At 39.0% G+C, this 24,006-nt stretch overlaps 1 protein-coding gene across 1 annotated transcript in view; it reads right to left on the bottom strand.

The window, feature by feature from the left end:
* Positions 1–24,006, bottom strand: part of POLA1 (DNA polymerase alpha 1, catalytic subunit) — a 176,994-nt gene that overhangs the window by 85,039 nt on the left and 67,949 nt on the right. Inside the window, exons 31-34 of the mRNA XM_083734167.1 lie at positions 22,741–22,872; positions 22,412–22,586; positions 18,063–18,244; positions 16,754–16,885 (exon numbers count right to left, since the gene is read on the bottom strand). Of these exons, the coding sequence (XP_083590293.1) occupies positions 16,754–16,885; positions 18,063–18,244; positions 22,412–22,586; positions 22,741–22,872 (621 nt within the window). The remainder of the gene's footprint in view (positions 1–16,753; positions 16,886–18,062; positions 18,245–22,411; positions 22,587–22,740; positions 22,873–24,006) is intronic.

Raw genomic sequence — 24,006 nt, 5'->3', positions numbered from 1 at the left:
CTAAATCTTAAACTATACAGATGTTATTTATTTATATATAACATATACCTAAAATAGAGTTTTCCTCTATTTTATCCTCACAACAACCCTGTGAGGTAGGTTAGACTGATGGTTTCTGAGCTAAACTGTTTCACTACATGTACTCTTTAGTTTGCTTCAGCAAATACTTTTCCTGTGTCCAATCCATATAACTTTTCTCACAGTGCCAAATATCCCTGCCATGAACCAATATTCATAAACCAATGTAAAATCTGAACACTATATTCTGTTTGTTTTTAACTTTCTATTGAAGCACACATACACTTTTTAAACTTCATTTGGGGAAGATGGCTAGGTGCAGTGTCCTGTAAAAGTAACAACAATACTTCATAGAGTACAACTGACTCTCTGGCCACTATAGTATTGGAATTATATCCAACTAAGTTCTAGTCAGAGTAGACCCATGCCCATTAATTTCAATTGTCTATTGTGAGTATGACTCACAATGGATACAAGTCTTACTGTGGAATCCTCACCAATTGGACTAATAATTCCTCTGAAGACTTGTGTTTTCCTGCCCTTTTCGTATCTTATAGAAAGGATACAATATTTTTACAACAATGGGTGTTTGGCCAACGTATTTTCATTACAAGGTCTGATTAGTCCAGTATGCCTAATCTGATCTGCCAGTATAGCTCATTGGGACCTACGTTCCAGGGCATACAGTTGGTCAAGTGGGATGGTCCATCCATTTGCATTTCCTGTTCACCCTGGGGACATTTAAGTGTCAAGGGCATGGGTCATTTTAGAGAACTCACTGTTTTCTGGAACAAACAGTCCAATACAGCCTGTGCTTATCCATGTCACCCACTATGTGAATGATCCTTCATAGAAGCAGTAGGTGTGACTTTCCAAACTGCTATTTGCTGTACAACACACTTAAAATCATGTTTGTGGGAGATGATCAGGTCTGCGGTCCCTCTTCTGCGAAGACAAAGCCAAGGCCTTATGGAAATATAGCCTGGCAACCACTAGTATCTAAGAACACCCAGAGATAAAGTTGCAGGTTTGAAGATTTAAGGAGGCTCTGCAGGAACTCTTAGGATGTCATTACTTTGACTGAGAATAAGCCACTGTGTTGTTTTCTCTCCTTATAGAGATTTGCAATAGGGTGGGACCCTGAAAACCTGAATGTAGGGGTTTTCCTTCAGAGGTTTGCAACTCTGTTTTTCCAGCACTAAAACTAAATAAATAATACTATGTAAATTGGGAGTAGGGATGTTTACCATCACTGCCTTACAATCTCATAGAATTTCAGAATTTGATTGTGCGAGTCTCATTTTTTAACAAAGCAATTGGACAACTCTGTGACTCCTGAAAAGGTGTAGCTCAAGGAAAACAGACATAGATAGTAGCTGCAAAATAAAAGGAAGAAGTTCTCTCTCCCTCTTCTTAAGTATATAAGCACAAGTGGCCTTCAACACAATTGCTTTTATAGTGTGTGATCCCAGATTTTTGACTGTATCATACTTGTAAGAAGGGTCATGTGTGCGAACTGGAACAGAGGGCATTGTACCCTTCCAAGAGTACTTTGATAGGGGCGTCCCTAAACATACTTCATCACAATAATGGCCATTTTGCTTTTTTATAAAACACAATGGGGGGGGGGGAAGGGGACAATGTAGCAATGTATACCAAAACTTCTTCACTTTGTCTGTCCATTGGGCTTATTTATCTAAGAAGGCACTGAAGGATGGTTGCGTGGTGTCCTGGCCTCATTAGAAACCATGAAAATGAAAGCAAGGACAAAATTTGGCAGTACCAATTACGTACATGCAAAGACACTTACCTGGCAGGGGAGACACCTTGATCACGCACATGCAAAGACATATGGAAAATACACTACTGATATCTAGTAACACAAAACCCCATGCTTTTGTAGAGCTTGGCAGTCACTCACACTCCACATAACAGTAGGGGACTCTGATTGCAGATTTCACTGCAGGACAAGACCCTAATGGCTTGGTCTTGCATCCACTAAAATGCAACAACAAAGATCCCATTAACTTTAATGGCCTAAGATAAGGGTATAAAATGAGTTACCTGGAATTCTCAGTCCCCTGACCAAGCACCAAGGAAATGGAACTCATAATTTCTCTAAGATATAAATGCACCATCAGAAGTAAAAGTACTAGCTAAATATGAACTATGTTCAGAACTTCAATATCATCAAGAAGGGTGATGTTTTAATATACCAATTAAACATTTTGTAATGCAGACCAGTCTCTGCTCTAAGTTTAAAGCTGTTCTTTTAAATATAGAGCATTTCCAACTCTTTGTGTTTACTTCAAAAATATGCCAAGCAAAAAAAATTATAAGCAGCAAAATCTTAATATACTGTTTGGTAAAGTTCAAGTCAGCCTTTGAAAAACACATTTATCTATCCAGTAAAGCTTGTGTTAATGCGATGTAAGAGTTTGGCAAATTCAACTCTAATGGAGCATAAAAGTGCTTTTGCTTGAAAGTGAGATCATTTTTAAAAATTCAAAGCATGATCACTTTTTCTTTTTTGCAGGAACAATCTGATACAAGCAGCAAAGCTTAAATAAACTAGAAACATTTCAAATGATCCATAAAGGATTAATAAGCACCACAGGAAGTCCTATAGGCTCAGCGTATACATTTTCCCATCTTTTTCTCCTGTGATGCACATGACATGAAATTCTAAGCAGAACTCAAGTTTCAAAGTCACTGAATGTTAAGGCCCACAAGCTTTAACAGTGCAGTGAAGCAGGGTCATCACCCTGCACTGCTTAATCTAAACAATAAGGGCACGATATTGTTAGCACACTAATGTTCCAAAATCATGACACCTAGAAAAAACTCATTTCTAGTGACAAATTGCGGGGGGGGGGTAGCAACAAACCAAAACAAAAAGGATAGCTGTAACAGTAACAGTGTAGCAAGCTACAACCCACTAATAAAAAGCAAAGCAAAATGACAGTTGTTATTTTGGCAGAGATAATCTATGCTGAAACACAAAACACATGCACACAATTTCTTTCAATACAATTTGCTTGTCTTCCCACTGACTTCTGTGATTACCACAGAAAGCAAGGTTCTAAACATATTTCAGCAGAATCTTCAATCAATAAGGGGGAAAAAATCCCCAGAGAGGTATGGGAAAATGCATTACAGTATTAGTAACTGCTTACAAAATATATTGGACTTACCAATATGCATACAACTGACAAGATGAGATACAACCTATTCCACCAAATGGCAAAAGTAGGTATTAAGTAGGTACAGGTAAGGTCAAATTGTATAATCTACCTGAAATTGTTGGAGGAGGAAGAGGAGGAGGAGGAGTTTGGACTTCACTCCCCTTAAGGAGTCTCAAAGAGGCTAACTATCTCCTTTTCCCTTTCTCCCTCACAACAAACACTCTGTGAGGTGAGTAAGGCTGAGAGACTTCAAAGATGTGGAACTAGCCCAAGGTCACCCAGCAGCTGCATGTGGAGGAGCAGGGAATCACACCTGGTTCACCAGATTACGAGTCTACTGCTCTTAACCACTACACCACACTGGCTATCCTGTAAGACATTGAAGTTTTAAAGTTCACTATCATAAAGATGTGTTTAGTTACAGGTAGGTAGCCGTATTGGTCTGCCATAGTCAAAACAAAATAAAAAAATTCCTTCCCAGTAGCACCTTAGGGTCTGGTGACTTCTGTTTCAGTGTATCTGAAGAAGTGTGCATGCACACGAAAGCTCATGCCGATAACAAACTTAGTTGGTCTCTAAGGTGCTACTGGAATAATTTTGTTTTATAAAGATGTGTGTGACACACAACTCTAGCTGTCCTTTCTATCTCAAGCCAAAAACATCATGGAAGTACTGAACCAGTGCCTGAAATCAATAATGAGCTGAATGTTGGCAAGTCAACTGAACTGGGGAAACATCAGCAATGGGAGTTACACTACCCTTGAAAAATCAGGTTTGGCAAAGTTTTGGTTGTAGCTGGGAATGCTTTTGCTGAGTTTTGGATGGTGATTAGTGACAGCCACCTATTGAAAAAACAAACTTGGCTGTGGTATACATGCCTCAGTTACATGAAAGCAGCTCTCCTGTATTGCACTCTTTGTGATGGACTCTCCTTCCTTGCAGGCTTTTAAGCAGAGGTCTGTCATGTATGATTTAGTTGATATTCCTGCATTTCAGGGGGTTGGACTAGATGCTTTAGCAAGCATGTTACTCCTTGTATGTCATGTCATCTGCCTGCTGGTCTCTTTGAGTGCCATTTAAGGTGCTGGTGATTATCTATAAAGTCCTGCAGTTTAAAGCCAGGTTGCTGTAAGGACCAGCTCAATGGATATGTTCTTGTCCAGGCTTCCTCAGCCTCGGCCCTCCAGATGTTTTGAGACTACAGTTCCCATCATCCCTGACCACTGGTCCTGCTAGCTAGGGATCATGGGAGTTGTAGGCCAAAAACATCTGGAGGGCCGAGGTTGAGGAAGCCTGTTCTTGTCCGTCCTGTCTGACGAAGTCAGAGAGGTCCTCTTTAGTGTCACCAGCTTGAGTTTCCGCAGTTGATCACCCCAAATCTTTTTGAGATAGTACAAGGTTCAGAGAGCATCAGAAAATATTCAGAAACAGCAATCTTGGATAAACAGCTTGACAATTACCAAAGTATTTGAATTGTGTCCTGAACATTAAATAACTAAATAAAATGCATTTTATAAATTTCTCAGGCGATATATTTATTTCACTCACAACAACATTTGTTGTCTACTCATTTTAGTAAACTCATGTTAGAAAAAATTGGCCAAGACAGAAATCAGAAGGCGATGGAAATCAACTTTTGGAATATTCCTTTTCCTTGGAAATCTCCATGTTATATACATATAGAAGTTAAAGAGTTATCAAATATTGTTTAATTGCTTTTTCCCAAAGAGAAACATTATCTAAAAGAATTGTTTTAAAAACAAACAAAATTCAGGGGCACCAAAATTGATATTGTGTCACAATGATAATGTTCAAGATGCAGTAGCTAAATCTGACAAGTAATTTAAGGAAGCTTCCCGGACAGAAACAAGTTTCTGAAAACATAAATAAAATATTAAATTTATTGCTGTATTTTGTGCAGTCTTGTTCAATTTCTTATTTCTGGTTTCAGACCTGTTTTGTTCTTAGAGCCAAATGACATTTAAAGAATTTCACATGCAGCTCTGGACTAATTAATCCATAGTTCTTAAGCCAATACTCCCATGCTCTAAATCTGCAGGCAATCGGATAGGTTCAGATATAATACATTATGACTTTATGTGCATGGCCTTGGCTCATCCTCCCTAACTCTGCTGAGCGGAGAGCAAAGAAAATGAATGAACTGAGATAACGGGTTGTATTCAACACTGCCATTTCACTCATACAACAGACTTCCACTTCTGCAACAGACCTTCCCCCATGTCTCTTCTGCAGTCCCTCAAAATCTGCTCCAAGGGATTGAGGGAAGGAAAGTCACATCGCACCAACAGAATGCCATCCGCACAGCATTGGATATCACCCAATATGCAGCAAGACTGTAAGAAATGTAAAGTTTAAACTGAATATGTTGACAGCTGTAGAGAAGAATGAAGAGACAAATACAGAAGAGCAACATTGTCAAAACAGGAAAGATCTGGAAAGTACAAGAAACAGGAATGGAAATGAGGAGATCAAAACGAGCAGGACAAGAGAGAGGAGGCTAATCTCTCTTGGAACAGAGTTCAAGTGCACTCACAGGAACTGAGTTAAGACCACTTGCTTCAAGTGAAATATGGGGAAACCCATTCAGATTGGCATGCCACCACAGCAGTCCCATATAGGGACATTACAGTACCCTAAGGGGTGAGTTACCAAATTATGAATGAAAGTTGCCAGGTCTCCCAAGCATTGGTGTAGATGATAAAAGGCACAGAACTACTGACTATTGTATCCAACTAAGTTTTACTCATAGTAAAATAATTAAAATTAATGAACCCACAATATAGTCATAGAATCAGAATACAGTGGTACCTCGGGTTACATACACTTCAAGTTACATATGCTTCAGGTTACAGACTCCGCTAACCCAGAAACATTACCTCGGGTTAAGAAATTTGCTTCAGGATGAGAACAGAAACAGTGCAGCGGCAGCAGGAGGCCCCATTAGCTAAAGTGGTGCTTCAGGTTAAGTACAGTTTCAAGTTAAGAACGGACCTCCAGAATGAATTAAATTCTTAACCCAAGGTACCACTGTAGAATGATAGAACTGCAGACCCCAAGGGTCATCTAGTCCAACCTCTTGCAATGCAGGAATCTTAATCCTGAGATTAAGAGTCTCATGCTCTACCAACTGAGCTATCCCCAAGGATAGCCATTTCCATTTATTTCAGTGGGTTTATCCTGAATATGTCTGATTGGTTAAAACCCTGTAATTTGGACCTTACAGGAAGTGTGACCACCATTTAGAACAGGCACATTCGCAGTCAACCAGTAAACTAAATCTGGACCGATTTTGGTTTATTTACCTTCATCCAGTCAACCTCTGACAGCAGACACGAATTTAGAGACTTGCCTGTCTCAGCTGGATTTCATGAGAAAGAAAAACAGAGCTGGGTTTCATTAGCCTGACATCATGTTCTATGAGACTTGCTAAGCTGAAAAGTAGTGATTGGCCCAAGATCATTCAGTGAAGTTCATGGGTTAGCATGGATATGAACCCCAGTTCTCTATGATCCAAATCCAGTATTTCAAAGGCACAGGTCAAAGCTAGAACCATCACAGAACTGCAAAATTTTAGAGTTTCTGTGAAGCTGTACTCTACTTGCATTCCTGCACAACTGCTCGTGGATATGCTAATGAATAAAGCTGGTAAAATGCTGCAACAGCATGGAGCAGAGAGAGGTAAAAGAAAGGAGCATCCCTAAATAGGGAGCAGGGGTGAGAAACTCACTCCTTGTACACATATTTGAAAAGCTGAATTGAATTTAAAAATAGAAATTAGCACCTTTTGATAGTGAAGTAGTTTGATATTTAATTGGCAGTGTGTATTAACAGGTTTTACACATGAAAAAAAGCAAGGGGGGAAATAAACTGACATTTTATGGTAGAGCAGTTAGCACACCATGTTGTTAAGGGGTTTTATTTTACACTGATTTGATCAACAGAAACAAGCCTCAAGCTCTCAACCAGAATCAGCACATATCCTTTTAAGTTCAACTAAGTATAATAAGAAATGAATTTTTCTTTTTATTTAGCAGGGCATTCTTGGTCTTCCAAATGACATCATCCAGGAGAATTGGCTCCTCTCTTACCCAGACAGCAATTCACCCCACTGCATACTGGCAGAAGATGTGAAAAATTATAACCAAAATAGTGAAACTGAACAAATAAAAGCAGCAACATTCAGGAGTCATAGACAAGTTTCCGATGTCCCTATCTATCCCCAGAAATTTATTTCTATGCCCACCAACTTTAGAAGAGCAGGTCAGAGTGTTCTTCATTCATTAGAAAGAACAGGAAGTCACAGAAATTCCATTCTGTACCAGGAGTAGTGATGAGTCCATCTGTCTAGGGCAGGCATGGCCAAACTTGGCCCTCCAGCTGTTTTGGGACTACAATTTCCATCATCCCTGGCCACAGGTCCTGTTAGCTAGGGATGATGGGAGTTGTAGTCCCAAAACATCTGGAGGGCAGAGTTTGACCATGCCTGGTCTAAGGTATGGATGAACAGTTCCACTCCTATGGAGAATATTATGATTACTGGCCCAGATTAGGTTTAAAAAATCCAATGAAAGATACAGGACTAGTTACTGGGATAACAACTTTGCTCTTCTAAGCAACCTTAGGTGGTCTGGCATGACAGTCTTACTAGGTCAGCAAAATACCACTCAACAGTTTGATAGCATAAAGTTGTATCCAACTGATGCTTCTCCCCATTCTACATTAAACTACACTCCTTGAGTTACTGGCTTGTGACAGTGAGCCTTCCAAAGGAAGACAGTGGCATACATAGTTACTAAACAACAAAGAGGAGGGTGTTCTTAGGTTCTCCAGGTTATCAACCTATCTGGAAACAGCCACCAACAGAAAAACACTTGGCTTTACTGTATAAGAAAGAAGAAACTTCTATGGAGATTGTGCACGGAAGCAATACCATGTCAAGAAGCTCAGCAAGCATCGTAGGAAGAATGGGACTGTACTTTCTCCCTCTAGAGACAAAGAAAGATGTTTGTGCTGAAGAGTTTATGTGAGAAGATAGCTTGGCTTGTCACCATCTTGGGCTGAATTTTTTCAAGTCCTTTGGTAGGAGAAAGTGACCCCCTTCCCCACCCAAAAAAGAGGGTTTGGGCTACTTGTGCCTTTTCTGCCATCTTTGATTCCACCAAAATCTCATCCAGTTGACTCCCAAACAACTGGTTCCAGAAGACTTGTAAGAAAGATGCACTTCTGAGCCTGGATCAATGTTCCAGGCTTTTAGGCACCAGTCCTTTATTTTGTCCACCGTTGCAGCCACAGACCTGGACCCAAACTAGATGAAATCTGTAGAATAGTTCGCTAGACAAGATATGTACAATTAGATCTTCCACAACCCATCCTTTACTGACTCAAGATCATTGACTCACAGAACTATCACCCAAGAAAACCCACCACTCCAGGAAACAAGTGATGCTGGTGGAAATTCTGCCTTTATTGAAGTCAACTGGAAATGGGAGCAAGTTTCTTTTCTCAGTTACTAATGTGGGACTCCCTTTAAGCTTAAGTCCCCTTCTACTCCCACTGGAACCTCCTCCTGCTGTATGATGCCATTCTCCTATGGATTCTGTCTGCTACAGGAGACAATCCCAAAGGACACAGTGCCTTGTGATCCAGAGAGAAAGAATGTACTATAGTGTCTTGTTAGTTTGGAAGATGCAATAAAATATTAAGGCACAGTACAAAACAGGGAGGGAGAATAAATACATTTTTACTTTTACTATTGGTAGTTACTTATTACCAATAAGGCAAAAACTATTAGATCTTTAAAAAACAAATGTGAATGTTTTCCCAAAGGCATTATTAACAATTAATAATCATTACACTGGTGCCTTGTTTACCTGACCTTCTGTAAATTCAGCTGCCTTGTAATTAGACCCATATTTCGCACATTTATATATTTGTATGCACAGATTTGACTCATTCATTCATCCATTAAAATTTGCTTGACAGACCTAGATGGATAATCAGGGTACAATTTGTATTTACTGGATTATAGAAAATTGCCCAAACTGTTAAGTTCAAGGAAAACGCATTCTTGTCTCTCTCTTGTGACTGATGTAAAAGCAATTACATATCAGAGGATGGCCCCAAGACACTCTGAAGGAGCAGCAAAGCTTTTACAATCTGGTGTCTTTAACAGTATTTTGTTCTTTAAAATGGTGACTGGTTTTAAAGACTATCTAAAAAGAAGAAACAAAAAGCCACCTAGCACATCTTGTCTAAGCAACGCATTACTCTGTAATTCAAATGGTAAAGTAATTTCCCAGAAAAGTTTAAATGTTGTATTTACTACTAACTTTGTCAAAAATGAAAAGATTAATTCTTTTATGTGTCAGCTTCTCTTCTACAAGACCTTAGGGTCTGCTGAAATGTGACATGTGGGGAGGATTTTTTTCTTTGAGAAAAGTAGATCTTTGCTTGAAGTAGTAAGAATCAACTAGTACCAATGATAGCACAATCAATGTTATTTCTCAAATAATATTGTTGTCATTGGCAAATTATGACTAACCAATAGGAGGGTCAAATTTAAATAGGTATGAGTGCCAAATGTCCCACTGAAAAGACAGAAAATGGTTTTGATGGTTGCAAGGCTCACTAGACGGACAAGTGGTCTTCTCCAATGCGCTACCTTCCTATGTCTAGACAGCAAAAACAGCAACAGCCTTGGTTACAACCCTTCCCTGCCCTGGCGCACATCAACTGTTTACCCACTTTGAAGGAGTACTGTAGGTTATATTAAATACCCCAAAGGCCCCCAAGACTTGTGTGTTGACAGCCTGCTCTAAGATTATATATGGGTCAAGTTATTAAATGGAATGTACCTTCAGCCACAAAAAGATTACTAGCAATTCTAAGAAATGTTCTGGACAGAAAAGAAATCCAACTTATTAGCAGATAAACGTATTAGAATGATTATTTTTTTTAATCTTTGCAAGAACTTGATCAGGGTATGAGGACGGTAGAGAGGATGAAAGAGTTGACAACAACGCCCCAAATTGCTAGTATAGTTACACGCTTTATTAAAGCAACTTGATGCTCATTTTATTGAATTATGAAACCTCAGCTACTTGGCATGGGTAAGGGTAGCACTCAAACAAGCATACAGAAATAATAGCAAAATGTAGCCCTGATAGAGGCTTTGGCCAGCTTTGGCATCTCAGTGATAAAAGATCTGGGAGTTAATTATATTGATGTCTTCCCAAAATTTATAGCCAGGCTGTTTACTCAGAGGGATAACAGTTTCTATTTTAAGGAAAAGGCTAACTCATGGAAGCCTTTCTGGAATTCATGCTATGGCTCAGTATCAGTTATGGGAACATTATCCAAGAAAAGGGGACTCCTCTAAATCATCAAATGGCACACAGGTCAAGATTAAGTATTTGACAAGGTGCAAGAGCAATTTATAACAGACTGACTTCATAAAACATTGTTTAAATGTTATGAAACCAGGAAAAAGATTTACAATGCAATCCTAACCAAGACTACTCAGAAGCAAGTCTTAATTAGTTCAATGGGATTTATTCCCAGGTAAGTGGGGACAGGATTGCAGCCTTGATCATGAGTTTATGTAGTAAATAAATAATGTGATTTGGTGTGTTTTTTCCAGAAAATAGGGCACTAAGAACTTATTCCCAGTCAGCTCTACCCTGCTACACAAATAGTCACTGTAAAGGGAGTGGGTCAGAAAGCATTGCCACACATATCTATAGAATATTGTGTTCAAATTGTTTCATATATATTACCTTAGTAATCCTTACAAAAACATAGAAGACAGTATTAAATACTCATGTGCTGCAGTAGACAGGATTGCCTAAGGTCACCTATTACGTTGGTGGTATTTGGATGAGATTTGGCTCAAAGATCATAGACTTTTAACACACTGCAATGTAGGAATCTCAGCTGAAGCATCCATGACAGATGGCTGTTAGGCACCACACTACACCAGTTCCCAATGATACACCATGAAGTCTAGAAGCCGAGAGTTAACAGTGCACAATGCACCTGGATTGGTGGGCACCAACAGTCATATCAAGGCTTTGTGAGATCTTATCTAAGAGAAAAAACTGGAACGTGGAAGGAGGCTGCCTTTAAGTATAATGCATTCAAAATATGGGAAATAGCAAGGTGTATCAGAAAGTGGGGAAAGGGAACATAAAGGTGTATCAGTGTCTAGTTTTTGGAAATATGAAGACATTGGTCATCATTTCCTTTTGTGGAAAGCAGAAGTCACGTGGAAGATATAACTTTATGATGAATAAATTCAATCTGTGCCAGCTGAAAGATTAATCTGAGATCAGGCTTTGAGGAAAATTCAGCGAGTGCTTTACAATCCTTTGCATGCAACTCAAGTAACCTTGCATCACAACAGGAACAACAGCACCATGGATCCTAGAGATGCATGTTATGCCAGGTGCACCCCTATTTAACAATGTACAATGTGGGCTACACTAAACATATAAACCCACAATACTAACTATTTCATTCACTTCCACATTCAGCTTCAAGATATAGTAGTACACTCAAAGCTCATATGAATTTCCTATATCACCTTAAGAAAAGCATCTTTATGTTCCCTTTCCCCACTTTCTTTCGTAGCTATTTTCTGACCTCCCATTTTGTTGCTGACAATCACTATTCAGTGACAGGTCACCCTACATTACAACTGATAGAAATACGAACTTTTATTTAGAAACATTGCATTATATTCAATCAACACACAAAAACCCAACCCCATTTCAATTTAATGGGCTGTATTAAGGGCTTTCCATGTTCACTCAAACTCCCAAATGCCAGAAAACCATAGCTGTTAAGGGGCATGACCTAAACAGATGCATTATTTCAGCGATACGGATATAGGATCCTAACCTGTGGTTAGTTCCAATGTCACCACTACCTTGGAGCTGGATGTCTGACAGTGACGGAGGGGTGAACCGCAACCCACACAAAACTATAGACTTCAAAAGGACCTGAGATTCAGCTTCATGACTGAGAGGGGACCTGAACCCTGGTATTCCAGGTCTAGTCGAACACTCTATGTCACACTGGCTCCCTTTATCAGTTCTATCTAGTGTATGTTTTGGAAAGGTGTTTGTCCGTCTGTTCTGTATGGATTCAAACACATCTCGATATATCATCACCAAAGTCGACACAAAGGTTCTTGAGATGGGGTGAATACATTATCTGGTAAAAACAGCATAGCTGTGTGACAATGCACACAAACACTACAAAACAAGATGGGTATTTGTAGTCAATCTCAAGAGCAAGTACTTTATGCTACAGATTGAATACTTTTTGTTAACAAAAATAATGTTTTTCTTAAAGGATTAATCTCTCAAGGAGCAGTAAGGAGATTTGAGAAGTTATACCTTAGCCTTTGTACTTTTCCAGCTGTTATGGACTGAACTTGGTGGCTATATTTATTTTTTTTAAAGAAATTAATGCCTATATAACGTATACATTTTTAAATGGGGACCGTATGCCACTCTGTCATGAGAATCAGTTATAGAAGCTATAAAGTGTACATGCCGGATACAGATCACCCACTTATAGCCACGCACTTCAGAACAAACTCCTCTAAAACCATACATATTTCATTGAAAGCTCAGGGTAACACTTCAAAAATGAACCAGCTAAACAAACTTCCAGTAGCACTTGACAGAGCTACACCTATTCTTCCCATTTCCAAAGCAGTACAGAATTAATTACCAGTTCTATGGATCTATTGTAAGTATAATAGACTAAAGAGCTATCACAGACACATTTATTGTAAAAGCACAATCCCAAGAGTGTCTAGTAGAGGGCCAAAACGATTAACACAAATGCTTTGTCAGATCAAAGATAAAACCTGCACCACCCAATTGAGGGATGAATTAGAACAGTGGGTTATCTTTCAAATTAACCAGGGCAGTTAGTGAGGAAAATTTCATGAAAGTGTAATTCTTAGCCTTTGTGAATCCACACAGCAGGCATTCTGCCAGCTGACAAGATGATGAAATTTTCATGCTTAAAAAAGCCTTCTTCATTCCCCAATTTAGATTAGCTAGTATTTCTTTCTTTTTTCTATTTGTTCTTCTGCAGAAATTGTTTAAAACCTAGATCAATCTTTCAAAAGAATAATGCAACCAAAAGAAAGAATAAAATCTTAGGATGTCGTCCTTTTTAAAAAAGCTCAATATGTGTACAGATAAAAAATGAAAAGTTAAAATTATTTGGAATGGTGGGGGGAATATTTAAGGAATTTATTACTGGAGAAGCCAAATAGTAAAAAAAAAGGGGGGGGAAGGAAAAAATAGTAAGATGTGCTATGGTTTAAGGGGAATATGTTTGCTAAAACAGCAAAAATGTTACTAGATCCCAGATCATTTCCCAAGCAAATACAATCTTGCAGTTTTCAATCAACATCATGGTATGGCTCACCCTAATGCAAGGGTAGTCAACCTTTTTATACCTACCACCCACTAATGCATCTTTCTGGATGGTTAAATTCCCTTACTGCCCACTAGTGCTCGATGGAAGGAGGATTCAGCTTGTGCCATAGAACCCCCTACCGCCCACCTAGAATCCTGAAACACCCACTAGTGGACGGTAGGGACCAGGTTGACAACCCCAGCCCTAATGCCTTGGCTTTTAGTAAGTACTTCAAAACAGCAAGTATGAGTGAACAATATGAACTGTATTGCCCAACTAAATCAAATAAAATAATCATACAGTCAGAGCCGTCTTATGCATGTCCAGCATCGTGGTGCAAAGCTCCCTCCGGTGCCCCCCCCCCGGTCTCCCAGAGTTTTTTAGGGAGGACAGCGCTGCGGGCGGGGCTGGAGGAGGCGGGCAGTGGCTGGAGGGCGGCTCCTCCGGTGGGGAAGAGGCAGAGGCTTGATGTGGCGCCTCCCGGCTCAACTGGCTGCTTCGTGCTGCGGTGGCCACGGCAGACGGAGGCTCCGGTTACTGCTTCGGCCGCGTCCAGCCTCTGCCTCTTCCCTGGCACCCTCCAGAACTTGGCACCCAGGCGACCAGCACTACTAGCCTCTATGGGTAGAACGCCCCTGCATACAGTCAAGGAGAAACTAAGCAGGACAGCTGGGGTGGGGTGAGGTGGAGATGTCACACTCCTTTGAGTGTGCAACCTGAGATATAGGAACAGACATCTCACCTAATGTGTTTTAATCACCTAGCTCTAGGAGGTTCCAAACTTTGGTCTGAACAGAACTCCTATGTGGTATTGATGATATAAACACTATGAAGAAGTAAAGAACTATCACCAAGCACTTTCAAAGAATCAAGTCACCTCAAATATAGACACAACATTTAGAAGGCTCCAATTCAGATGATAACTTCCCTCAACCTTGCTACTATAGATGCTACCAAGATGGTGGCGCGTGTGAACGCTGCGGCTGAGAGCTCCCTGGAGGGGAGTCAGGGTTTGTTAGGACGAATTATTTATAGCCGATATGAAATGCTGTTGTACAGGAATCATAACAAGACAGGGTTATTGTAATAATGAAAAGGTGTTGGGTTGGGGGAGAGTGGAGAACCATGCTCCTTGGAGCAAAGAGGAAAAATGAGGTAGAAGTAAGTGTCTGTGTGTACACCCACAGGTATTATGTACTATGACTCCTATCATCATCACCCTGAGCAATGGGGATTTTCTGGGCCCTATACGCTAAGTTGATTGCTAGTGGGGCAGAGGACCCTATCTATTGGCAAGAACAGCTGCTTATGAAACTAAACCTTGGCACATGGCTGGGATCTCACTGGCCCTGTGCTTTGCAGTGCACCCAGTTGCCCTATAAGCCAAGTTTAAAAACCCACACCATTTTAAGTTTTAAGAAACCTACTGCTGGAGCTACTGTGAAGTTGCACAATATTTACAGGAGTTGTAACTCAGGAATACACATTTTTAAAGAGTGCCGCTGATAAGAGTATTTCTGCACTCCACATTTCCATGCTTCTTCTTTTCCAGAGATAGAACATGGGGAGGCAGCTGAAATGTGAAGCTGTCCCTAATGCCTTGTTCCTCTGCAGTAGTCACCCTCTCTCTCCATTTTCATACTGCTGCTCCTAAAAGATACGGAGTAGGTATAGATAGCCACTGTTTGCACCCAGGTGTTTTCCATCAGCAAAGAGTAATTGGTTGCTCCTCTTTCACCCTACCAGCATTTCAATCTTTCTTGATCCCAGTTTTTGAAAATATTTCCGTGCACAACTTTCAGCACTGTGTTAGAGAGACTAAATCAGAAGTTACCTGGAACCATAGTGAAACTGTCAATAAGAATGCTTGTAAGCTTCTATGGAAGAAGAGGAAGGTAAAAATCTTTACATAGAGGCTAGGAATAAGAGCTGAGATGGAAGAAGGGTGTATGTGTGGATAATCCAACAAAGTGCAACCAATATTTAACCAAAGGTCTCAATGTGTGTTGAACCAAACTTGCTTTCTTTGGAGTGATTTGCAAAAATCTTTTCAAATTATCATGTTGACATTTATACAAATGATAAGGCCATTAAAATGTGTGGAGCTCTGACACCACGTGGTAGCATCTAATATAATGGTACATTGGTTTACAACCATCATCCATTCCGGAGATCTGCCTCCAAATTTTTTTTAAAAAATGGGTTGTAATCCAAAAAAAAGGTTGCAAACCAGGACATGCACTTCCAGTTTTGACGTGTTTGTAATCCAAAACATATGCAAACCAAGGCGTATGCAAACCAAAACACCACTGTATACAAATTGTTGCCTCATTCTGAAAAAAAATATGAACAAACATTTCTAAAAGGTTAGGAAATGTCCTAATTTAAAACAATTTATCACATTTTGGTGTTCTCACTAGATTTACATTGTTCATTAAATACAAACCAAATTCCGCTGCTTAAAATAATATTTGGTTTGCATGATTAAACTTTAATACTAACCACGGAAAGAACAAAGGCCTGTGAAATCAGTTCAGAGCCATTCATGTGAGTAGTCCTCAGAAAACCCTTAAAAAAATTCTTCATTATATGATTTTGAGTTGCTTAAATGTGAAGTACTTACCTTCAAAAGAAGCAATCCCTGATCTGAATTTACAACTCTCACAGAAATGCACATTAGAAAGCCTACACAATGCGAACACTGAAGTTAAAGGATTCCTTTCCCCAGGCCTTCTGAATTAGTACACAGTCCGATAACAAGGCCAAGCAAATTCTCTCATATGATTTGCAAATGTTTAGATCTAAAGAAATTGGTACATACAACCATATCTGAAGGAAGTTGCTTAAGCAATTACCTGGTTCAGACATGAGAAACCAGTTTAAGAAACCAAAATATCTTCAACTCAAGTAAGAAACATGAGAAGAAGGAAGAGGTGAGAGCATGCCAGCACACAGGTAGTTACTGGTTCAGTAAACCATGGTTTTATAGGATCAAGATGTTGGTGTCTGAACTGGGCCAGGATCAGGACAGGAAGGGGTGCTGCTCATATGAGGAACTCAATATAAACTTAAAGAACACAGTTACTCACACTGTAGTACTTTTTAATATGACTTCTTATATCCAGGTTTAGCTTGTTGTTAATTTGCATTAGGTACATTAGAGGAGATTCATGGCAATCTTTTTGGCTACACTGTTGCAAGCTGGCTTCGATCATCGGGCCCTACGGGTTTAAAAGACCAAAAATCAGTATAAACAGCTTTGCAAAAGGTCCTGTGCAAGTATAAAGTTCAAAGACAGACATTCTAAGGCAAAGTGGTATTCCTGTCCTAGTATTCTTCTTGTGGTTCTGACTGCACAGTCAGGATCTGACATGCCGCAGCAGAAATAATGTCTCACTGGAAGATTTACAACCTTTTTTAGCCGAACAGAATTTTCAGTCTGTCTACACAGATAAAAGCAAACTAATAAATTTCTCATTATGAAGAAATGCACTGAAGAGCAGTCAAGTTTCATACCACCCCCCTTTCTATTACTGCTTAAAAATCTGTACTTTTGTGATCCAAGCAACCACTCCCGCACTAACAACATTAAGCAATTCCAGGTGGAAGAGATTGCAGAGCTTGACATCCGCTCTTCTTACACTTAGCCCATCTGTAAGTTGTCAAGCCCCCATGCAATTAACTATCTTATTTACAGCTGTAATGAAACAAAGTCAAGGATTTACCAAGTATTACTGATCTGTGCCTGCCTTTTCCTCTCGCTTGCTTCCAAGAACTGCTTTGTTTTGATTCGAGGAACACAGAACATCTGCTGTTTGTCCAAATTAACTTAAAATAATTGCTTTTAATTTAGATACAGAATTTATTTGCTTTAACTCTCAAGGTTTTCACTTCTCCACAGCCTACTAATTTGCCAATAACTGGTACATGCATAACATTGCAATAGAGTTAAATAGTTGGCTCTGATTCAAGTTCTGATCCAAGGTCACAGATAGATTTTCTGGCAGCACTCCTTGACAGGAATGTACCCGATGACTTTTTATGTCTGATGTACAAAGACAGCAGGAAAGATAACATAGAAGAAACTTCTATATAAAAGGGAAGAGGGAAGTAAAAATACAAAACAGAAACTTCCAAAAAAAAAATGTTCTCTTCCAATTAGCTTGATTTAGGGTAGCCAAATGACACTGAATAGGCCTTATAAAGTAAGCAGTTCTAAGATGCTACATATGTGTAACACTTTGAAAAAGCACATGAGAATAGTATGGAAAACTGGATTTCGCATTAACATACAAATGCCCCTTATGGAAACTTAGAAAAATAACTGGCTCTTTTCCTCCTTATACCATCTCCTATATAGAGAATTTGTTCTCAAAATATAAATATCAGAATACTAACCGAACCATCAAAGACATTGTCATAAATGTTCTCTGTCCCACACTTTGGGCAAGCAAACTTGAATCTTTCACAGTCTTTATATTTCTCTTCATCAGTGAGCTGAACTGGCCCTCCAAACAAAACATCATTCTCCTCATCTTTATGATAATGGTGAGAGACTCTGAACTGTGAGGGATCCAGCCCTGGTAATAAGAAATATAAATTCAAAGTCCGAAGAAAGCAATTCATCTAAGTTGATACAGCTTCAAATAGGAATTACAAACTGTAAAATCCAAAGGAAGACTAAATCCTAAGGAAAAGGTGTTTTAAAAAAAGAGAAAAGAATACGTTTTCCCATTTTAAACTTAAGATGAAGAGCTGAGTAACATGAAGAAATTACTTATCTTTTCACACAAAATTGCTTTATAAATAAAACAAGCACAATGCATTATCTACCATGGGGAGTATGCAATAGAACATTTTGTTTACGAAGATGCTACTCCTAGAGAACAGCTTTATTGCTATTTTCTTAAGTTACACAGAGAATATTTGAATAAAATTGTGCATCTTTATTAGGAAAGTCTTTAAACCAGAATGGCATCATTAAAATGAAAGGGAGAATATAAAAACTCCATTAAAAGAAACCTGGTTGTACTGCTATTACCCACTCCTTCAAGACTGTACACAACTGCCAACTCAGACTTCAATGCAGTGGTCGATTTCATTTTGGCTCAGTGGTTAACAGCATGTAGGTTTCAATCTAATGCAGTTGTTAAAATTCAGCAGCAGTATTTAAAAAGTGCGAATTGAAGACAAAAAAGCACTTTTGGTTACCAGAACACAGAAAGTTTGGGAAATATGAGCAACAATTTATTACTGTACTAATGTGTTTTGTATTTAGAGATGCATTTTAAACAGCCGGTCAGGATCAAAGATAAAGGTAACTAATTTAACAGACCAGGATACAGAATAAGAATTTGTTTGAGTGTCATTATAATTGTTAAGCAATAGGTATGTCACCTTCAGGAGCGACAAAAAAAAAGTATTGCAAGAATGCTCACGTCATGAGGGCTTGCTTACTTATTTTATTTAAAACTTCCATTTGTGATAGGAAGAGAGTTGAATTTATCATTACTAATGAATAATTAAAAGTAAGGAATGCTTTTTACAGCGTAAGGAATATTAACACTGACACAGGGCACACCCTTGACAAATAGGGCATCTATTTTAGCTTAATAAATTTAGATAGGGATTATAGGGTTTTGACAAAATTAATTCCAGTTTAAATTTTAAAAATATTGGTGAAACAATATTTCAACAACTTGCTCTTTAAAAAAAGAGTGCTCATTGTTCAACTACTACTACTTCATACATTCACTATGACTTCCAGCCACATACTACCTTCGTTGGAGCAGTCTAAAAGTACCATTATTACTTCTGATACTATTCTGAAGTGGTTGATGGATTGAAGTCTGAAACGAATGCCCATTTCATCTACTTAATGTTTTAGAAAGTCATTATCATTAAAATATTTTATAACTGGGATGCTTGACAAATAGCATTTTTAGCAATTGAAAATAAATTCTGATTATCTTCCTAAGAGAGCACGCTTACAAAAAGAGTTTATTTGTAATGTAGAGGTGCTAAAGGAAAACTTACTGAATACCATTTTCTATCGTAATATTTTGCATCGTGTTAGAATTAATTAGAAAGGGGGGACTCTTAAAATATATTTAAGTAGTAATATTGAATAGAATCCCTCTCCTTTCATGCTGTAGCATGGATAGCCTTACTGAATAATATTAGAAAATATATATATTGGAATTGGAGATACAGAAACAAAGAGGTATAGGTAAGCCATCTGTCTTCGTTTATGAGAAGTTAAGATACAGTTTGTGTGAATCAGAACTCTACTGATATCAATGGAGCTCATCAATAGCAATTTGCACCAACCTTCATTTTAGCATTAATAATTATTTTGTCTGGAAACAACATAACCAACTGTGGTCCTGATTCAAGCCCACAGCAAACCAAGCAAATAAAGAGGTATAATTTTAAGGACACCAAAGTAAATACCTGGATTAATAATATTGTATTTTGTTCCACAGACAATTACTTGGTTCAAGGAATCCACTTTCAGCTTTAAGTTACAGAAATAAAAATAAAACAAAACTAACGATCAGTAAATTTCATGGAAGCAATACATCTTACCATTAGAGTCCTTAAAAAAAGAAAGAAAAGAGAAACCCCAAGACTTGTTTGAACTGATCTCTCTTGCTTATGAGTTAACCTGTCAAAATTAATTGTGAATTATTTTTTCATATACAGGCTTTTAATAATTAATTCACTTAGGATTCCCCAAATTAAGTAGAAAGGTAGAAGAATCTTCGATCACAAACTCATCTCTTACTTTAAAAGCCATTACGTTCTATTAACAGCACGAATAGTCTAACAAGCTTTCATATGATCATGCCTTGGGGAAAAGTGTAAAAAATTAAATTTCAGTTAATAAGTAATAATACTCAGGTTAAATGTAATTTTTATGTTTAAAGGAAATATTTTGTAAAGACTAAAGTTTCCATTTGCAGGGTGATTATTTCAAAATTAGTTATTTTAATAAATAAGCTAATACGGGGGGGGGGGGCACTCTTCCCCAGTCTTACTTGAGAGCTATGCAAGTTTAAAAGTTAATCACCCTGCTGCATAACTCATTAAAGCTTTTGAAAAATAAAAGGGAAATAGTGTCTAGTGCTGCCACCTAGAGGCTTCCAACCTGAATCTCTTTTTGAAAAACAGTTGTATAGTACTTTATAGCCCTGTTTGGTTAACAGTTAGACCACAAAGATTTAACTCTGCAAGCATTTTTCACTAACAATAGTTTCGCCCCACTATATTAAATGGGGCTTACTTCTGAGTAGACATGCATAGGATTACACGTCGATTATTTTTAGTTGGCTAAAACTGAAAGGTCAATAAAGTTATGCTGTGGATTACAGTCGTACTGAGCCATACAAAACAATGAAACAAAACACGATAAGGCTAGGCCAGGGATCGTTTGTTTTCTCTGCTCACCGGTGGGGAAGAGCAAAGCAGGCAAGATCAGTGAGCTTACAGTAAATCATTAATTACGATTTACAATGATGCGCAAACTGTGCCTACGTATTCTTGAAATGCTGAATCCTGATCTTGGTCAGAAGAATTTTCTAACATTATTATTTATAATTGCTATTAATTATTTCCCCCTTTAATTTATGCACTGCCTTACCTGAGGATGTGTGCGGGTGGGTCGGAATAATGAAAAATTAACAGCCTAAAATTTGCTGAACAGAGTTTACCTTGAGAATAAGTGATACAAACAGGCCTTGCTACCACTGCCTATGGGAAGTACAAAGCTGCACTTGGATCGTGACAAAAACAATGTATTATTGTTTCGTATTTTATAATTTACTTTTGGCTGCCTCGAGCATCATTTGGTGGAAAGACAAATTAAGCAAACAAACAAACAGCCGTGCATTGGGCCAACACTATCACTAGCAGTTGGAGAGTCTAAGATAAGCTTAAAGCATATGAAAACACTGATTCAAATAGTAGTTAACTCTGCTGAAGGTGGTGGTAAAGGTAAAGGTAAAGGAACCCCTGACCGTTAGGTCCAGTCGCGGACGACTGTGGTGGTAGCTGTGGACAACAGGGCTTGATTTTAAGTTGGCACAGCAATTGGGTCAGGACTCGTCCAATGCCACCATCTGCAATGAGACCAGCTGGGTATCCAGTGGATTTTGGGATAGTTTAGCCCCACCATGCGAACATTCTGTTTGGGGCTGTCTGCTGGTTGGGATACCACAAGAGAGGGCGGGTTGCCAGTGGCTAGCCAGCTCAGTTGGCAGAGCTGAGGGGTACCTTGGCTTATTACAAGTCCCCTACAGCACATCGTGCACAGCGGGAGGAGGCAGGGTTGGAATGCTCTGCCATACGCTAATTACTAATAAGTGGTAAGCGGGTGGCGCTGTGGGTTAAACCACAGAGCCTAGGACTTGCTGATCAGAAGGTCGGCGGTTCAAATCCCTGTGATGGGATGAGCTCCCATTCCTCGGTCCCAGCTCCTACCAACCTAGCAGTTTGAAAGCACATCAAAGTGCAAGTAGATAAATAGGTACCACTCCGGTGGGAAGGTAAACAGCATTTCCATGCGCTGCTTTGGATCGCCAGAAGTGGCTTAGTCATGCTGGCCACATGACCCGGAAGCTGTACACTGGCTCCCTCGGCCAATAAAGCGAGATGAGTACGCAACCCCAGTCGTCCGCGACTGGACCCAACGGTCAGGGGTCCCTTTACCTTTAATTACAAAGTAAATACTGAACTTCAATACTAACCTAGCCATGCTGCAATAAGGACAGAATCAATTCCATCTATGGGTTCACAAATACGAGCCACTACTGGATGGATCTGTTGCGACAGATAGTACTGAGTGTCAATAGCAAGATTCGGTTGTTTTTTCAGTTGTTCTGGAGCATATGCTCTCTGGCTAGCACTCAGATTTGATCCATCCTATACAAAGAAGAAACAAAAAAGAAAGGTTTATTGGTTTTCTTTAGTTATGTATACCTTTCTAAGTTCGTACTGGGCACACAACGTACAGCTAACAGTATTTACCGCACCGATAAACATTTTATTAAATTAAAATGAATCTGAACATTTTTACCTGGCAGATAATATACGACACGGTATCTCCAGCTTTCAGCTTTCTACCCTCTTGAGAATTTATCCACAGGGCAACATGGACATGAGGCAGACTTTTTTTGTCCGGGTAGTCCTGGGGATCCTTTGTCAATGCCTATATATATATATCAAAGAAAAAGAATACAGAGGAGAAATTGCTGGTGAAACTACTGCAAAATTCATCAACGTATGAAATAGCATAAATATTAGGTTCTGTATCTGTTGCTTTCCATAAACTGGCTTGTAAAATGAGATTATTTATTTTTACCTGGGCATTTCCTTCCCAGTTGCCATCTTGGGCAACAAACCTCATGAAGGATAGCAATGCAGACAGAAATTCAGAATGATGTTAAGAAGCTAAGGAGCAGATCCATCCCTTCTATCTTGGCTCAAATAATGGCTGACTCCCTCAGAAGAGATAAATGACGTCATTGATTAAAATAAATGGATAGGGAGAATGAGTAAAGTCAGATTCCTTCAGGAAACTTGGAAGGAGAGGAATTAAAGTCAACTTAAAATATATACTACAGGATAGAAAGGGAATGACCAAGTCAAAGAGGGTGCTTTTAAAATGGATGGCGCCGATTCATGAACAGTCCATCTATCAAGACCTCTCCATCAGTCATTACAGCAAAACAGAATCTCCATGGTCAGACCAAATATCAAATGTTGGGGATTTACAACAAAGGAGAGTACTGCTTTCAGATCCTGTTTGTAATGTTTAACCAACTGTATACATACCTGTTCCTCTTTCTGTTCAAACATGCCCCACCTACAGGGGTTGAGAAAAATGCTTGACCTGCTCAGAAATATATTGACTGAAATAAAGGGTGGGAAACCTGTCGGCTTCCAAAAGCTGTTGGGACTCCAAATCCCATCAGCCCAAGCCACCATAAACAGCGGTCAGGGATGATGGCAGCTGTAGTCCAACAACACCTGGAGGGCAACAGGTTCCCTAACTCTTATTTAAACTACTTATGCTTGAAATATGGGTTTATGAAAAGCAACATGCTGAGAAAGTGTGGCACTCCCTACTGTAAGCCTTAGTTCAGTTTGGAGGGGGAGGTTTGGGGGGGAGCAAAAAGACAGATATGTACGAGTTCGGCTTACACTAGACAAATCTTGCCTTCCTCTCTGATTAAAACTTGATTCTTTTTTTTTTTTTTACTTTCTTTGTTCCTGTCAGAATTTTAAAATGTTTTTAAGAAATGCTCTCTGCAATTGCTAAAAGATCAGCTACCATGAACAC

This window comes from Podarcis gaigeae, assembly GCF_964106915.1.
Source record: "Podarcis gaigeae genome assembly, chromosome: 4".
NCBI classification, from domain to species: Eukaryota; Metazoa; Chordata; class Lepidosauria; order Squamata; family Lacertidae; genus Podarcis; species Podarcis gaigeae.
The sequence above is the reverse complement of the archived record's forward strand: the minus strand, read 5'-3'. Positions and strand labels throughout refer to the sequence as shown.